Source organism: Acomys russatus, chromosome 31 (genome assembly GCF_903995435.1).
Source record: "Acomys russatus chromosome 31, mAcoRus1.1, whole genome shotgun sequence".
Classification (NCBI taxonomy): domain Eukaryota; kingdom Metazoa; phylum Chordata; class Mammalia; order Rodentia; family Muridae; genus Acomys; species Acomys russatus.
The window spans coordinates 6,098,270-6,111,831 of record NC_067167.1 but is presented as its reverse complement, the minus strand read 5'-3'; the positions used below and the strand labels follow the sequence as shown (position 1 = coordinate 6,111,831).

At 47.7% G+C, this 13,562-nt stretch overlaps 1 protein-coding gene across 1 annotated transcript in view; it reads right to left on the bottom strand.

Moving 5' to 3' along the window:
* Positions 1 to 13,562, bottom strand: part of Myo1f (myosin IF) — a 52,541-nt gene that overhangs the window by 9,747 nt on the left and 29,232 nt on the right. The window contains exons 11-21 of the mRNA XM_051172874.1: positions 12,393 to 12,473; positions 12,170 to 12,256; positions 10,433 to 10,519; positions 9,815 to 9,982; positions 7,988 to 8,073; positions 7,040 to 7,121; positions 5,939 to 6,045; positions 5,053 to 5,151; positions 4,797 to 4,941; positions 518 to 632; positions 260 to 429 (exon numbers count right to left, since the gene is read on the bottom strand). Coding sequence (XP_051028831.1) covers positions 260 to 429; positions 518 to 632; positions 4,797 to 4,941; positions 5,053 to 5,151; positions 5,939 to 6,045; positions 7,040 to 7,121; positions 7,988 to 8,073; positions 9,815 to 9,982; positions 10,433 to 10,519; positions 12,170 to 12,256; positions 12,393 to 12,473 — 1,227 coding nt within the window. The remainder of the gene's footprint in view (positions 1 to 259; positions 430 to 517; positions 633 to 4,796; positions 4,942 to 5,052; positions 5,152 to 5,938; positions 6,046 to 7,039; positions 7,122 to 7,987; positions 8,074 to 9,814; positions 9,983 to 10,432; positions 10,520 to 12,169; positions 12,257 to 12,392; positions 12,474 to 13,562) is intronic.

The following is a 13,562-nucleotide window of genomic DNA, read 5'->3' as shown; positions in this document are numbered from 1 at the left end:
ACCCACTATATAGTAGAGGATGACCTTGAAATCTGGATCCCTCCAAGAGCTGGGATTACAGGCATTTGCCACCACTGCTGGTTTATGTAGGGGATGGAACCCAGGTGCATGCTAACCATTAAGTGCTCTGCCAAGTAAGCCACAGCCCCTGCCACACTTGTGGATGCACTTGTGGACACACTTCCATGGGTGGCGTGCTTCTGGTGTGGGTGCTGGGCAGATGCCCAACCTCAGATGGGAATACCCACTCAGGTCTCACCTTGAAGCGCCGGTCGTACTTGGTGACTGAGTCTGCAAAGTCCACTCGTTCCCTCTTGGCCAGGAACTGGCGCAGCTCAGGCCGCTCCTCCAGCCCCAGGTAGTCCCCGACGAAGTTCCGGTTGATGCTGTTTCGCCTGCGTTCCTTCTTGTTCAGTAGGATGTTGGAAGCTGTGAGGACACGTGTGTGGGTAAAAGTCATGTCCTCTACTTAATCCTCCTGCCCTCAGACTGAGCCTCGTGACGAAGGCCCCCTCACCTTCTTCCCGCATCTCCTCATACTTTCGGACTGCTACGTGGCGCCGCCAGGCTTTCTGGATGGTGCGGGCGAAGCCGTCAAACTTCCTCTCCCTCATCTCTTCCAGGAGGAAAAGCTGGACAGGAAGGAGGGGTGGCGGGTCATGGCATCTCCCAAGTCTCTGATTTCCCATGATCCCTCCTCACTAGCCTCACACTTGCTGTGCTACTGAGGACAACACTGAACTCCTGATCCTCTACCTCCTCAGTGCTGGGAGGATAGGCATGCACCATCACTTCCGGTTTATGGGCTGCTGAGTGGAACTCCAGGCTCTGTGTATAATAGATAAGCCACATTCTCACCATCCAAATGGTTTTCATTTCCTCTTCAGGTCTGTACCTAGAAATACTTCCCATTTTGGGGCTCATGCCCCTTCACATTAAATGAGAACAAGGGGTGATGTGCTGGAGATGCCGCTCATCAGCTAAGAAGTACCCATTGCTCTTGCAGGGGACCCATGTTCAGCTCTTAGCACTCATGGCAGGAAGCTCGCAACCACCTCTAACTCCAGCCCCATGGCACACAGCGCCCTCTTCTGGCCTCTGTGGTCGACTGCTCATGCATAGCATACTCTCTCACATAGACATATGAATTAATAAAATTAAATTAGAACTCTGGGCTTGTCTTGTTAGCTTCAAATTCCAGTTCAACCACTGGTTTGCTGTGTGCGCGTGCATGCATGCACGCATATGCCTTTGTAGGCCAGAGGTTGATATTAAGTGTCTTCTATCTCCTTCCACCTTATTTTTTAAATTATTATTTTTTGTGTATATGCTTTTCTTTCTTTCTTTCTTTCTTTCTTTCTTTCTTTCTTTCTTTCTTTCTTTCCTTTCCTTTCCTTTTCTTTTTTTTTTTTTTTTTGAGACAGGGTTTCTCTGTGTAACAGCTCTGGCTGTCCTGGAACTCACTCTGTAGTCCAGGCTGGCCTTGAACTCCTGGAGATCCACCTGCATCTGCCTCCCAAGTGCCTCACCACCGGCATATGCTTTTCTGTATACAACATGTGCATGCAATGCCATTGAAGGCCAGAAGAGGGCTTCAGATCATCTGGAGCTGGAGTTACAGATGATTGTAAACCACTAAGTGTGTGCTAGGACTTGAACCTGGATCCTCTGGAAGATCAACTGGCACTTTTAACTGCTGAGCTATCTCTCCAGCACTCTACCTTATTTTTTGAGGCAGGGTCTTTCACTGAACCTGGGGCTTGCGGGTTGGCTAGACTGGCTGGTCAGTGATCCTATAGTTCTCCTCTTTCCAGCACTGGGGTAATAGGTGTGCCTCACCAAGCCCCACCTTTTAACATGGATCATGAGGATCAAACTCAGGCTTGCATGGCAAGCAGTTCATTAACTATGCCATTTTTCCAGGCTGGGAAGTGCTATTGAAAAGGAAATTGGGGTCTGGGTTAAAAATAACTAGGGCCTTGAAGCCTTGAAGATGAGTAGGACACTTGAAGTTCTATCCTCAGAATTCACACGGCAGAAGGAGAGAGGCCACTCCTGCAAGTTATGCTCTGAGCTCACTCGTGTACTTTGTCACTTGTAATAAAAATGTATTTGTTTGTTTATTTATGTGAGACATACTCTCTTCAGATGGCCCTGGCTGCCCTGGAACTCACAATGTACACTGGGATGGCCTCAAACTTACAGAGAGTCTCCTGCCTATACCTTGTGAGAAGTGGGATTAAAGGGCGGAGCCCCAATGCCCAGCTGGTACATACCTTAAGTCCAGCATACAGGTGGATCTCTGTGAATTTGAGGCCAATCTGATGTAGGTAGCAAGTTCTAGGCCAGCTAGGGCTATATAGTGAGACCTTGTCAAAAACTAAAAGCTCAACAAATACTTCAGTCTCTTTTTTGCCCCATTCTGATAAAAGCTGACCACTAAAATGTCATGTGTTCTCACCTAGTTAACTTACCAAAATCAAAATCTGCACACTAAAAATTCTGTCACAACTAAAATTTTTTTTGAGACAAGATCTCTCACTAAACTTGTCTTGAACTCAAGGTCCTACTGCCTCAGCCTCCTGAGTGTTGGCATACAGTCATGAGCTACTATACCTTAAACTTCAATTTTTCCTTATATAACCTTGCCAGATGGGCTGGGATGTAGCTCACTTGGCAGAGTGTTTGCCTAGCATTCACAAAGCCCTGGGTTCCATCTCAAGCACCACATCAAAACCAAAACCAAACCAACCAACCAAACAAAAATCTGTGGCTGTGGTGTTGTACTCTCTTAGCCCCAGGTGTGAGGTGCAGCAGGAGGAGTCAAAATTTAAAGATGCACAGTGAGACGGAGGCCAGCCTGCCTGCATTTCATGGCAATCTGTCTTAAGAGAAAGAAAGCTTTGGCCTAGCTGATGTTATTCTATGATACTGCGTATCATTTTAAATAGCAAATTTTAGGGCTAGTTTTCAATTTTAGGGTTATTTTTGTGTATCAGTTTTTAGGGTTAGTTCCTTCTAGAAATTTTGCTTGCAGGTAATTAGGAAGATGGGATTTTTAGTCTCTCTCCCATCTCCTCATTCTTTCTCACTCCACTCTTTGTTCTCTTTCCTGTCTCCTTTCTTACCTGTTAGAACTAAGTTGTCTTGGGTACAGTTTTACAGACTTGCAACTTTGCTCCATGATAACTCTTTCCTTCCCCCTCCTTTCTTCCTCCCCCCCCCTCAGCTTTTTCCTTCTTTTCCAAGGTCTCACTCTGTACCATAGGCTGGTCTGGAACTCACAGTGATTCTCCTGCTTCGACCCCCTAGTGCTGACATTACAGGTATGAGCTGTCACAACAGACTATGTGATAGCAATTTCTATCAGTAATACTTTATTCTTTCTATGATGCTGTGGAGTGGAACCCTGGGCATTTTAGGCTAGGCAAGGGTTCCATCATTGACGACAACCCCAGCCACTCTCTGGGGGAACTCTAAACATGTGCTCTACCACTAACTCACCCTCTCAGTCCCTTACTAGCAGATCCTAGGCAGGAATTCTAACTGTTGAGGGATTAAGACCTCCCTCTCAGGGATGGAGCGATGGCTTAGAGGTTAAGAGCACAGACTGTCCTCCCATAGGACCTGGGTTCAATTCCCAGCACCGATGTAGCAGCTCACAACTGTCTGTAACTCCAAAATTTGACACCCTCACACAGACATACATGCAGGCAAAACACCAAAGCACATAAAAAGATTTCCCTCTCTCTAACATATAAACATATATCTATAGAATAACATACAAGTATATCTGTATATATATATATATATATATATATATATATATATATATATATTAGAGAAGGGGAGGAGAAGCAGAGCAGGTGGTAGAAGAGCGAAGAGATGAAAAGAATTGAAGAAGGACAAAAGGAAAGGGACCTCTGGATAAATGGTGGATTTTTATTTCACCAAAGGGGTGCCATCACATTACACCATCTATTTTTCCTCTTCCCGACCTGGTCCCCAAGAACTGGCCAGAAAACAGGGCCTCTTCTGAGTATATGCTTCTGTCCCAGGCACTGTGTGGGTGGCTTCCTACTTTGTTTAATCCTCATTCCAGCCCTGGATGGTGGCTCTTACTTTGTCCCCTTTCCATATGGGAAAACTGAGCCTTGGAGAAGTGACAAAGCCTGGTCAACATCACATGATGGAGGCCTGGATTCTCCAAAGTCTCCCCTCCACCCTGTCAGGGTCTTGCTATGTAGCTTTAGGGCTAGCTTTGAACTTGTGATCATCCTGCCTTTGCCTCTGGGAGGCTGGGATTATAGGTGTTGTGCACTACCAGACCCCACATGTGCGCTCTCTCTGTCTATCTCTGCCTCTCTGTCTCTGTCTCTGGTGCTGCTGCTGGAACCTAGGGCCTCAGACATGTTAGGCAAACATTCTGTCACTGAGCTGTATCTCCAACCTCAACTCTCCCTTTCCCCGAGCCCCTTTCCTCTCCCGTCTTCATTTTCTTATATTTTTGTATTTTCCACCCATTAAAATGTATGTGTACATTGGTGTGTGAATGTGTTTGTCTCTCTGTGTGTATGTCTTTGTATGAATGTGTGTGTGCGCGCACGTGTGCATATGAGACAGTGTGGTGCAGGAGTCCCACACTGTGCATGTATCGGTCAGAGAAGGACAAGTTTGTAGAGTTGGATCTCTCCACCCACCTTTGTGTGAGAGCTCAGTTTACTGGGTTGTGTATCAAGCACTTTTACCTGCTGAACCATCTTGCTAGCATCCACCACTCTCTCATACACACTTACGGACTCCGGGTTCTTCACAAAGACCTTGGTACTCCCCATCTGGTACTGGTCTGGCTCCATGTTGACAGCCCGGAGCAGATGCTGGACACCCTGCCGTTCATCTCCACGCCACCGTGGCCACGTCTCAGGGGTCAGAATGGCATACCTGGGGGCAGAGGATGTGAGAGGGTGTGGTGGTTTGGATTTGGAGCAGGACCACTGGTTGGTCATGTCAATAAAAAGAGGCAGTCGAGGCAAGGGGAGAGAGGTGCCTCACCTCTGCAAGAACTTGGAGAACTGTCGACGATAGGCAAAGCCTGCCCTTCGCACTCGGATGTTCTCCCTCAGACCCAGGTACTCCACCTGGTGCTTCACCCTGTGGGAGTGAGGGGGCCTGAGACCTAGAAAGTGGGGGCTTCCCAGAGCAGACTAAGGATATGGGGTGTTGGTCTGTGGTGGGGGCATCTCATGGATCTATCTATCTACATATCTTCTACATAATCTGTCTATCTGTCTGTCTGTCTGTCTGTCTGTCTATCATCTATCTATCTACATATCTTCTACATAATCTGTCTATCCATCTGCCTGTGGCAAGTGTCTCCCTCTGCAGCTTAGGTTTCCCTTGAATATAGGATCCTTCTGCCTCTACCTCCCAAGGCTGAGAACAAACATGAGAGCCACCATGGCTAGCTGGAGGTTTGTTTAGATGGTGACTTTTGAGTCCTGAGGGATTTCTCAGCTGAGTCTGGGAACAAAGTCTTGCACTGAGATCTGAGGGGAAGGTTCTGGGCTTATCCTGGAGGTTGGTTCTGGGATCTATATCCTAAGGCCACAGAGATTTTTGCATTTTGGCTTTGTATTTGTGCATGTGAGCGCGTGCCTGTCACTGCATGCATGTGGTAGTCAGAAGATAACTTGCAGGTGTTAGCTTTCACCTTCCACTGTGTGGATGGAGCCCAGGGATTTAACTCAGACCATCAGGTTTGCTAAGCACCTTAATCTGCTGGGACAGCTCACTGAGCAGCTAGAAGATTCTAAGGTAGATTTAGAGTCCAGTCTGGACTGGTTCTAAAGTTGGTGCTTTGTCTGTGAGTCAAATGTGAGTGGCTCGTTCAAGGGGTTCCTCGATCTGGTGGGGCATGTGAAGGGGATGTTCAGTTCACCTGCTCTCCTCCCAGTCCCGCGGCCGCTTGGTCTCATTGGGTTTGATGCAGCGGATGTAATGGGGTGTACACTTCTTCAGCGTGGACACCAGGTCATTGGCTTGTTTCTGAGGCAGAGGGAAAGGTGGGAGTGAGGAAGGCTTGAGGATGGGTCTCCTGGCTCTCCCCAGTCAAGAAACAGACTCATCGAAGATGGAGGCAGGCGGACTGGGCAAGTCACAGGTGTGCATAACTCCCTCGGCTCCCATCCTGAGGGCTGATATTGTGTATCTACCCAAATCTTTGTGGGGTTTTGGTTGGTTGTTTTGAGACAGGCTTTCTCTGTGTCAAGGCCCTGAGGACATTATGTGAGTGACATTAACCGGGCATGTTCTGGGTGATGCCACTCACAGGAGGTCCTTAAAGCCACCAGATCTGTATGGAGAGAGGCTAGATTGATGTGAACCAGGGGCCGTGAAGGTAGTTTTGAAAAGATGAAGAAGTTTGGAGATGGCTGTACATCATGAACATAGCCAATGTCCCCGCACTGCACACTCACAATGGGTAAGACATCCCATTCTGTGATATGTATTTGTATTTGTATTTACACCTTTTAAAAGAAGTGGTCTGGAAAGTGTAAGCCAAGGACGGTGTGCATACTTGGCACGTGCGAGACCTTGGATTCCATCCCCAATCACAGGAAGGAAGAAAGGATGGAGGGAAGGGAAGAAGGAAAGGAGGGGAGGGAAAGGGGAGATGGAAGGAAGAGTAAACAGGGGGAAAGGAAGAAGGGGGCAGAGAGAGAGAGAGAGAGAGAATGGAAGAGAAGGAGGGATGGGAGAAAGGAGAGAGGGGGGAGGTGAAGGAAAGAGAGCAGGGGTGGAGACAGGGAGGGGAAAGGGAAATGAAGCAAGAGAAGGAGGAAAAAGAAGAAAGGACAGATGGACCAAATTTTGGCCCATCTTCCTAAACCCAGAGCTTAAGGAAGACCTAATAGGCCAACACGGTGCCACAGACTGTGAGAACCCGAGGGATAGGGAACAGACAGACATTGGAACAAGGGAAGAGAGCCTGGGTGGATGGAACTTGCTTTTCCTGTCCCCTGCCCGCCTCCAGGCCCACCTTGATCTTGGAGCCAGCAGTACTGGGGCGGCCCTTCTTGTCTACATCCAACTTCTCAGGAAAGAGCATCCGTAGGAAGGCCCTAGGCAGGAGAGGGGAATGGATGGGAGTGAAGACATTACCCTGGGACATCTTTCTGTGCTCAGAGTTGGAGGGGCTGTCTCTATGCTAGGGTGAAATGTGGGGTTCCCTCTGAAGGTGGACAAGGGCTATGAGCTTAGCATTGCCTTTTGGGTCTCTTGATTTATCTGCACGTTTTAGTCTTACTGTATGATAGTAGCAACTCACACAGAGCAGAGCTAAATTAAGCAGAGACATGTGCAAACTGTGGGGGTATACACTTGTCATCACAACATTCAGTGCGTGGAAGGAGAAGGATCAGAAGTTCAAGTCCATTCTGAGCTACATAGCGGGTTTAAGGCCAGCTTGGGTTATACAAGATTAAAACAACAACAACAGAAACAGCAACAACAACAACCTAAAATAAACCAAAACCAAAACCAAAAACCAAAAACCAAACAAAACCAAAAAAACACCCCCAAGACCTTTCAATCTATATAGCCCTAGGTGTCTTAGAATTCACTATATAGACCAGGCTGATCTCGAACTTATAGAGACATGCTTGCCTTTGTTTTCTGTGCTGGCATTAAAAGCCCAGAGGTTAAGAGACATGAAAGGAACTGAACTCAGGGGCTTCTCTTGGGGAGGGACCCAGAGTCAGAGAAGGGTTTGTTTCTCTTCTGTGTTCTGGGAGTTGCTTTTCTTTTCTCTTCTGTCTTAGAACTGGAATCCAAGCCCTCACTAGGGAAGCACTCATCAGCCTTCAGAGTGTTAGATCAGAGCTGTGTCTTGGCTCCACATCCATGGCCAAGCTTTGAGAAGATGCGGTAGTGCCCAGGCCTTCATCCCTCTGGGCGTTCTGCCCAGAGGCCACATAGGACTACTCACTGGTCACTGGACTGCATCAGCTCTATAAGGTCAGAGAATAGCACATCTCGATTCCGCTCACAGAAGCCACTGACATCATAGGAGACCTGGAGGGGAGACAGCATTGAGGGTCAGTGAGGAGAAAAAAGAGTTTCATGTGTGTCAGGGCAGGTGGCCAGGGATCCTGTGGGACCTGCTCAGGGGTGAGAGGACTTGGGGTTATGTACACAGTTAGAAGAAATCTGTGATTCTGAGTAGTAGGTTGGGATCTGTTGTTTGGGGCCTGGCTCGCCAGAAGCGTGATGTTCAGTTGACGCTGGGAGATGAAGGCTGGGGTTGGCAGCAAGGGGAGATGCCCAGGTTGAGGTCAGGGCTGAAGTTTTGATCAGTAGCAAGGAGAGGTGGGAAGTTAAGAGGCCGAACTTAAGGGTTAGAGAACTGCAGCTAAGATAGGTCCCTAGGTGGTGCTGGTGAGATTAGGGCATCTGTCCTAGCATGTGGAGTCCTGAAATGGATGTTGGCTGTCTTCCCCAATGACTCTTCACATTTATTTATTTATTTATTTATTTATTTATTTATTTATTTATTTTGAGAGGGTCTCTCATTGAACTTTGATAATTATCTATGCTGGCTGGCCAATAAGTCCCAGGGAACCCCTACCCCCACCCCCCTCCAAGCTGCCAGCGCTGGTGCAAGTCATCTGGACTCAGGTCCTTATGCTGGTATTTTATTGATCTATCTCCTTAGCGCCAGAATATTTTTGTTTGTTTTTGAGACAGGGTCCCACTGTGTAGTAGCCCTGACTGGCCTGAAATTCGCTTTATTGACCAGGCTGGCTGCCTTGCACTCACAGAAATCTGCCTGCCTCTGCATCTGGAAGGCTGGAGCTAAAAGGCTGGTGTCAAACTCCCTATATAGATAGCCAAGGGTGGCCCTAAAATCTGCTCTTTATGCTTCTATTTCCCAAATGCTGGGATTAGAAATGTGTGTGGCTATCATGGGGCTAGGGGGTGGTTTGAAATCTTGGCAGTAGATTTTTGGGGAAAGGGCCTTCAGGAAGGAAGGTGGGCTGGGGTTGCTCTTTTCATTTGTTTGTTTGTTTGTTTGTTTGTTTTTTCGAGACAGGGTTTCTCTGTGTAGCCTTGGCTGTCCTAGACTCGCTTTGTAGACCAGGCTGGCTTCAAACTCACAGCGATCCACCTGCCTCCGCCTCGCGAGTGCTGGGATTAAAGGCGTGCGCCATCACGCCCCAGCGGGGTTGCTATTTTAAGTGGGATCTTTTAGCGGTCTTGCTCCTAGCTTTGGCAGCCCTGGCTGAGGAACACAGATACCTAGGAGGACATCTGGGAGTATTTTCTATCCTTGCTGAGGTTGTGGGAACAGTCAAGAAACTTCTGGGAAGGGGGCTATAGCTTGGCTCAGAAACTAGGGGGTTCCTGTAGCCTCTGGTAGGGGTGAGGTAAATAGGCTCCAGCCCATTTTGTTTGTTGCGGGTCTGGGGAACTGCGGGTCGGGTTTCTGTGAGAAGGTTAGAGCTCATATTGTATATTAGGGTATGTGTGCCAGCATAGAAAAGCTGTGTTGGCCCAGTTAGGTTCCATTTGTTCTGTCTGTTAGGAGCTCCTTGCTAATTGGGTAAACTGTAATTAGAGGCAGGGTTGTGTCTGCAGCCCCGGCTGAGGGGAACATGAGGCACATGTTCAAGCGATTTGGGGGACAGTCTTGTGGGCCACAGAGACGGTCCCTGCTTTTGGTCAGCAGGGGGCATTCTGGAGGAGGAACTTGGTCGGAAGAGTAGGAAACTGGGATTTATGAGAAGGCGCCCACCTAGAAGGGAGTTCCACGTACTTTGCCTGCGTAATGATGGATGACGAAACCCGCGCTCCAGCTGTTGAAGTGTTCGTGGGTGCCCACTGCCGCTTGCAGCTTTTGCAACAGGGTCTGGTCCGCGCCGCCACCAGTGGCGTGCATTGTGGCGCACACATCGTCTAGCACGCTCATGATACCTGGGGGGTTCTGAGAGGAGTAGGGGGTCTGGCTCAGCCTGTCTGGGGTCCTCTCTGACTGAACTGGGGGCTTTTAGGGGACTCCTAAATACAAGTTCAAATGTGATAGCTTTCTCTCCTCTTTCTTGTCCCCTTCCCCTCCCCCACACCATCCTCATTTTCCCTCTCCTCTTCTTCCCGCTCCTGGTGTGCAGGGAATCCATGCCTCTTTTCCTTCTTTACTCTGGTATCACTTGAAAGGATCTCCGTGACCCTGAAAATATTACCTATGGGAATATTTGTTGAGTGAATAAAAGAAAGTTGAATAGGTAGGCAGAAGAATCAGTGGGTGGGGTGGCTGGAAGATATTTCAAGTATGGATATCCCCCTAGGATATCATAAACCCTTTCCAGGTTCACCGGTTCAGCTCTGGAGTCCGGTGAGGTAAGGTGCCCCCTCCTAAAGTCAGCTCAGTCCTCACCAGCTTGTTTTCGATGAGGTCACACACGACTTTGTTGTTGAAGTATTCAATGGGGGTCCAACGGATGCCCTCTTGCACGTACTCCTCCTGGGGGTGGGGCAGACAAGACAGTATGGAGCCTGCTCCCCACCCGGGCCCCCTCCCCCCGAAACTCATCACTTATCCAACCCTCTGGTCCCCACTGACCTACAGCCAGCAGGAGTTGTAAATAAATATTCCATCGCCCGCATTCCTTTCTAGATCAACTCTGTTTTGTGACACCTCCTATAGGACCCAGCAGAATCAGGGAACATTTACAAACATTATAAGCTGCTCAGTAAGACCCTATGTGGGCTTTGGGTTCTTTTTATTTTTTATTTTTTGAGAAAGGTTTCATGTAGACCAAGCTGCCTCCGAACTCAATACACAGTCAAAGATAAACTTGGCCTGCCTCCACCTCCTGGGTACTGGGATGACAAGTGTGCCATCATCATACCTGGTTTATACTGTTCTGGGGATGAAACCCAGGGCTTTATGTGTGGGAGGCAAGCCATTCTACCCACTCAATTACATCTCTAGCCTGGGCTCTTCTAAAATGTATCTATTTATTTATTTATACTTGCTTTTTCAAGTCAGTGTTTCTCTGTGTAGCCTTGGCTGCCCTGAACTCTCTTTGTAGACTAGGCTGGCCTCTAACTCACAGAGATCTGCCTGCCTCTGCCTCCTGAGTGCTGGGTTTAAAGGCATGTGCCACCTCGCCTGGCTGTAAAATTTATTTAAGATCAGTTTTTCATTGCCTTTGCTTTGTATGACCACCTCTAAAATAAGCTATTTGCCCCTGAATTCTTGCCTCAAGCTCTGCATTTAAGACAGAGGTGAAATCAAAGTAGATTTTTTTTTTTTTTCAGATGCTGGGCTTGGAACCCAGCAAGCCAGGCTACTCTACCTCTGAGCGGTACTCTCAAGAGTCCCTGGCAGATATTTCAATGTTACTCCTGGCTCTCTACCCATGTGTCAAACAGTACCCAGAACAAAGCAGTTACTCAAACAACTTTCTTCCTCTTCTTTTTTTTTTTTTTCTAATTTTCTTTTGTTGTTGCTGCTGTTTGATTTTCTTTCTTTTCCTCCTCCTCCTCCTCCTTCTCTTTTCTTTCTTGAGATAGGGTCTCTCTAGGTAGTCCTGGCTGTCCTAGAGCTATCTATGTAGATCAGGCTGGCCTTGAACTTACCTCCCTCTGCCTTTTGAGTGAGTGCTGGGATTAAAGGAGTTCACTGCTACATCTAGCTCCATTTTTTTTCAAGATGGATTCTCACTAGACATCCCTGCCTCACCCTCCTGAAAGGTGGGATTACAGGCATGCACTGCATTATCATGTCCTCCCTCCCCACTCCTATCCTGGGGTGCACCTAAACTCAATATGTAGCCAAGGATAACCTTGAACTCCTGACCCTCCTGCCTTCATCTCCTGAGTGCTGGGATGACAAGCATGTACCACTATGTCCGGTTTATGCCCCTGGGGATGGAATTCGAGGTTTGTGTATGCTAGGCAAGTGCCCTCTACCAACTGAGTGACATCCCTAGCCTCCCTTTTCTCTTTATAAATTGATTATGTCTGGTATTTTGTTATAGTAGCAGGAAGCTGACTCTAATACAATAAGCAGAGAGAGGTGGGAATGGATTTGTGTGTGGGGTCCCCGGTGGCTTAGCGACCCTTACGCTTGAAGTCCAGCCTTCTGTCGTTTGGCTGCCCTGCCTACCTGCTCTGCCTTCAGGGTGAGCTCAATAAAAATCTGTTGTAGCTTTTCATTGACGAAGTTGATGCAGAACTGCTCAAAGCCATTTTTCTGTGGATGAGAGGGAAGTACCTTTCTATTAGTGGGCTAGGCCAGAGTCTCTGGCAAATACTGGATCAGCCCGGGGTGACAGGCAGAATCGGGTCGAGTTGAGGACAGAATAGGGTTGGGAGGTCAAGGGCCAAACCTGGAAGATCTCAAAGCCGTAGATGTCAAGCACACCAATGCTGTACTCTTCCTGAGGCTTCTGCATAGCGCGGTTGATGGCCTATAGGCAAGTGGAAACAGGGCCAGTGGGCATGTGGCTAAGCCCATGCCACTGGTCATCACTTTTTGTTTTGTTTTGAAAACTGCTTTTTGGGCTGGAGAGATGGCTCAGAGGTTAAGAGCACTGTCTGCTCTTCCAAAGGTCCTGAGTTCAATTCCCAGCAACCACATGGTGGCTCACAGACATTTATACTGAGATCTGGTGCCCTCTTCTGGAGTTCAGGTGAAATACTGTATACATAATAAATAAGTAAACCTTTAAAAAAAAAAAAAAAAAAAGAAAGAAATTACTTTTCCCCCCCTAATTTGTGTGGATGTGCGTGTGTGCGCGCGTGTGTGCGTGTGTGTGTACATTTGTGGTGTTGAACATCATGAATTTTATCACTGAATTACACCTTCCATTATTATGGAAATTTAAAAAAGGGAAACAAGGGGAAAATGGGAGGGAGGGAGGATACAAGGGATGGGATAACAATTGAGATGTAATATAAATAAATTAATAAAATATATTAAAAAATAAGAAAAAGGAAACATTAAAGAAGTCACTATATATAAAATACTGGGGAGAATATTTGGGATATAGTTTTATGTAGGAGCTTGTGTTTGTGAATAGGTGTGTGTGTTCAGGTGCGTATACACATACATTTTCACACACACACGTGCCAAAATGTGCATGAGGAGGTCAGAAGACAACTTAAAGGAGTCTATTCTCTCTTTTCGTCTTGTGGGTTCTGAGATTCATACTCAGGCCATCAGATACTCCTTTACCCACTGAGCCCCTGAGCCATCTCAGCAGCTTCACGCCTGGTGCTATGCTGACAAGATGGCTCAGTGGGTAAAGATGCTTAATGACAAGCAGATGATTTGAGTTTGATCGCAGGAATCACATGGTGGAAGGAGCCGGGCATGGTGGAAGGAGCCGGGCATGGTGGAAGGAGCCGGGCGTGGTGGCGCACACCTTTAATTCCAGCGCTCAGGAGGCAGAGGCAGGCGGGTCTCTGTGAGTTCGAGGCCAGCCTGGTCTACAAAGCAAGTCCAGGCCAGCCAAGGCTACACAGAGAAACCCTGTATCAAAAACAAAACAAACACC